The 4,201-nt window shown below is 37.2% G+C and overlaps 2 protein-coding genes across 4 annotated transcripts in view; one reads left to right on the top strand and one right to left on the bottom strand.

The window, feature by feature from the left end:
- The window catches only part of LOC108630135 (cytosolic carboxypeptidase 2), a 5,745-nt gene extending 4,723 nt beyond the window's left edge, over positions 1-1,022 (top strand). The window contains exons 12-13 of the mRNA XM_018033202.2: positions 10-152; positions 223-1,022. Coding sequence (XP_017888691.1) covers positions 10-152; positions 223-985 — 906 coding nt within the window. The 3' untranslated portion in view covers positions 986-1,022. The remainder of the gene's footprint in view (positions 1-9; positions 153-222) is intronic.
- Nadsyn (NAD synthetase) overlaps positions 1-1,937 on the bottom strand; it is a 10,540-nt gene extending 8,603 nt beyond the window's left edge. The window contains exon 1 of one of the 3 annotated variants that reach the window (XM_018033235.2): positions 1,415-1,937. The gene's annotated coding sequence lies outside the window, so the exon portion shown is untranslated. Of the gene's footprint in view, positions 1-1,240; positions 1,388-1,414 lie in introns of those variants that run through there. The other 2 variants (XM_018033234.2, XM_018033237.2) reach the window with 2 other exon arrangements.
- Between the last annotated feature and the right edge of the window lie 2,264 nt (positions 1,938-4,201).

Below are 4,201 nucleotides of genomic sequence, written 5' to 3'. Positions count from 1 at the left end.
GCTCCATTTTTTGACGAAGACAAGAAAGATGTCTCCAAAGGTGATTTGGTGTTGCCGGAAATAGTGAGACCTCGTAGTATGTCGTTGGAGAATCTAAACGGCGAGAAAGAGAAATCAAAAAATCCACGCTCGCACTGTCTCCGCTTAGTCAGGTAAAAATATATTGTATTAAGAATTATTATTTAAGAAATTAATTCTTAATCCGTTTGCTGACGTGCGTAGAACGTTTGGACGCCGTTCGCCGGTTCCACTGAGAAATCAGGATATACAAATCAAGCTCAGTTCACTGCGGCAGCAGATATGGATGGGAGTTCCGTTGAACATCGCGGAGAACGTTGACAAAAGGATTGGATATCCTTTCGCGAAGGGACCATTGAGTTGGGGCGTTCCTAATGCAGTTCCAACGCAAGAAAATGCAGAAGATGTTACAAGAAAATTCGAGAAAAGATGTAAACGCGAGAATGAAACGCGTTCTAGAGACACCAGCCCGGAAGTAGGAGTTCGATCGAAAGACGCCGACCGGAAATCAAGGAAGAAGAAATCTCCTCTCAAGTGGCAGAAGATTGTGAACATAAATTCCAGAATGGAAGAAACTCGTCGGGGACGAACGTCGATTTTGACGATTAAAGCTGATTCTTTGAAACTAGTGAAGCTCGAAATTCCTACGAAAGCGCAACTGCGACAACACAAGGTCGAGTCCCGGCGGAAATCGCGCAAGAACGGCGCTAATACTGTTTCCAACGGCGGTAAGACAGCCGGGAAGTCGAAAACCCAGTCTCAATCGACACGGTCACAAATACAATTGCAACCTCTGATAGTTCCTATGTGCGACAGTTCGTCGTCCGACAACGATTCCGGTGATTCTCGCCGACAAAAGGTATCGAAGAAGAAGCAGAAAAAAAAGAAGCAAGCGAAGAAGAAGACGACTGCCGCGACTGAAAGAAAGATTCGAACGACGAGCGCGTACGCGCTGCGTAATCGATAAGACATTTTTCTAACGCGTTTGTATCGATGTTCCTCTTTTATCAGAGATTTTCTTTACACGTTTTTATAAACGTTCAACAAGATGTTTTGTCCTTTTGAACTCGCCGTGTCTAATTAATAGGATAAGCCAGTATTCGACTAGGTCAATTGCTTTGCTTAGGCAATCAGCGGTTTTGCTCGGTGCATGTATCGAGTCCGCAATGAATAGATGTATAGCCTTCTGTTAAAATATATACACGTCGAATAAAATAAATACCTTTCCAATAAAAGATCTCGAACTACATGAACTCCACCTGTATTACTCTTTAATACGAACACTATACACTGTACATTAATTTGTTGTTCAAATAGACTTCAAACTCGTTACATAACCAGATAACAAGGGTCACGTGCTAACCCTGAACGAAATAAACTAATTAATCGTACTTACCGTCTTGCGTTACAACTGAGACGAAGAATGTATTGTTATTCAGGACAGTACTTACTTATAAATTAATTTTCGCGCGTTCTTCGAATGACATGCACGACACCAGTGCTGATTACTCCACGTGATTTTTATAAACAATTGACAGAAATTCGAATAAACGGGAACATAACCTTAGGAACCGTTGTCTGCACTTTTCATAGCGATTTCACTTAGCGTGATTTAGCACCGTTATATTACACGAGATAACGAAAGCCTGTCTAAACAGAGATTTGCGTACATCCAAAAAATTCGTATACCAATCAACAGGTCTAATTTGAGATAGGCATTTAACTGGTCCCACTCTTATTACGGATTTTAATCTTTACACGATTCATCTGCACGATAAGATAAATTTTTCCGCGGGACCAAATTTATCCGCGCGATGTACTGTGTTGCGGTTTATTTTAATAATTTTTAATATGCGAATTAAAGTCCAGGTAAGCACGCTTTCGTCGCAACAGCTGCTGTTTTACTGCTGTTTTCTATTACGTGCTGCCATCTCGTACGCTGGCACGTTTCCAGCAATCGAACGCCGATGGCACCGCGTCGCCGCGTTCAGCATGGCGTTCAGTACTGCAGGATTAGTGATCAGTTCAATAATTCTTTATTTATTACATGATGGCTTTGCCAATATCACTACAGATACAGGATCAGTGATCTATATTGATCTTTATTCCAACGGAACCTGCAGTGCAAATCGTGAGACAGAGCTGGCTTTAGTTACTTCGTTCTACGGAAGTTTATATCAGGTCTGGCCAAGACACGGTCCCTCACGTTAAATTGTGCGGCCCGTGAAACCATTTCGGTTGGCCAGGCTTGATTTATACCGTCATGCTTGTATATATAACAATAACATATTATTTGTATAAAAAGTTACTTACAAACCTCGTATATTTTGCTTCACATAGTGTACTAGAATTGTGAATAAAGAGTATAATCAAATTGTATTAAGTGTTCTTTATTTAATGACCTTCACAGCAATCCTAGCATTATCTAATCAAAATCCTTAACAAGAATCATCATGGAGGAACTTGGTACAATAAAAGAAAAGTGCCGAATCAAGAAATTCTAAAAACTAGCCCTATAACTACTATTAATTAGTTCTGAACACTTTAAATTTTATGATTAGAAATTCTTGGTATTGCGACGTCATCGGTACCAGTTAAAGATACCCTTTCGTTTCTTATATTCTCCTGTTAGAAACACATGAGACAGGAATAAAAAGAATGAGAAAATGTTGAAACAGATATCGAAATGAAACAAAAATTGAATTATTGTTCTCTGGACTCTCAGCTTTAACTTTAGTCCACTATATTCAAATTGGTTTACTGTAGCTACTGAGGTATTACAATATTTCTAAAATTGATATCTCGGTTTCTAGTAAATCACTACTCTAATTAAAGCTGAAAGAATTCGAGAATTATATTTATAAAAATAATTCATGTATGACAAATAGAATACAATGAATCTTATGAACCATTAAATATAGTATGTACTGTAACTCTCTGTATTATAAAAAATACAATAATAGAAAGCGATTAATTTAAAAAGATGTAATTAATAGGAAAAATCATTGTTAAGTAATAGATAAAATCCACCTGCGTAACTGGCTTCGGACACCGAAGTTTCTTACCGAACGTCACTGAGTCAGAAAGCCAGGTCATCGAGCATCGACCTGGATATCCGGCGATTGTAAGCGTAAATGGGCACAAGTTTTCCCAGCGGTCGTCTACGAAAATATGGAGTACCTTGTTCAAGGATATTATTACGCAATTACTAATAATTAAACGTAGAATACTAAGTCATAAGTCGATGTACCCCAGATCTTGGAACTCCTGTTTCAATAATTTATACGAATAAACGATGAGACATTTGAAATTCAATTTCTGTCACGATTTATATGATTCCATCATTCGTGTTTAGAGGAAATCGTACATTTTCCAAACTCACGATTGATTAATTAATTAAATGATATTTACATTCCAATTCTGCCCGAAATGAATAAATTATGAGTTTCCCATAATTGTACGATTTCATTGCAACAATGGAATTTTACGAATAACGCTTTTAAAGTAATATGAGACTTAAATAAAGGCAATGACGCAGTATTCAAATAACATTGATTACATATTACATTAATAAAACACTGTGAAGAAGTTTAGAAGTTTTGCGGGGCTGTTAAAAAAATTACTCGTGAGTTCTTATGTGGAATTGCAAAATGTTTATTGCATGCATAATAAAATATAAACTCAACGATGATAAAATTTCGTATAATTGTTAATAAATTTTTAAGAACATTTTAATGTTGAAATAATATCAATTTTGAGAATATTTTCCAATATTATGGACATAGCTTTTTATCAAGTTTCTTGAACTTTTGGCACAGATCTTACGACTTACACGACGAAGATCCATCGAAGCGCACTAGCGAAAATTTACGGCGATTGTTGCACGAGCGCATGTAATACAAATGACGATGAAGAATGAAATTAACCATTTTCGTGAAAGGATACGCAAATGCGAAAGCATTGTTTGTAAATGACAAAACAACCGGCAGTGTGATAGGGGAGTAGGTCAAAGCGGAAGTACTCCGAACGTCATCGCCGATTCAATGACTAGACGTAAATTTTTGTTTTCTCTTATTTTAATGTACGATTCCCACACGTACTGTGTTCTCAGTGGAAATTTTATTATTATATAAACCTAAGCTCGCACACTTTCATTATGAATTCCTTTTCATCAGTTCTTAAA

The sequence above is a fragment of the Ceratina calcarata genome, unplaced genomic scaffold (genome assembly GCF_001652005.2).
Source record: "Ceratina calcarata isolate Rehan_Ccalc_2016 unplaced genomic scaffold, ASM165200v1 scaffold7.2, whole genome shotgun sequence".
Lineage (NCBI taxonomy): Eukaryota > Metazoa > Arthropoda > Insecta > Hymenoptera > Apidae > Ceratina > Ceratina calcarata.
The sequence above is the reverse complement of the archived record's forward strand: the minus strand, read 5'-3'. Positions and strand labels throughout refer to the sequence as shown.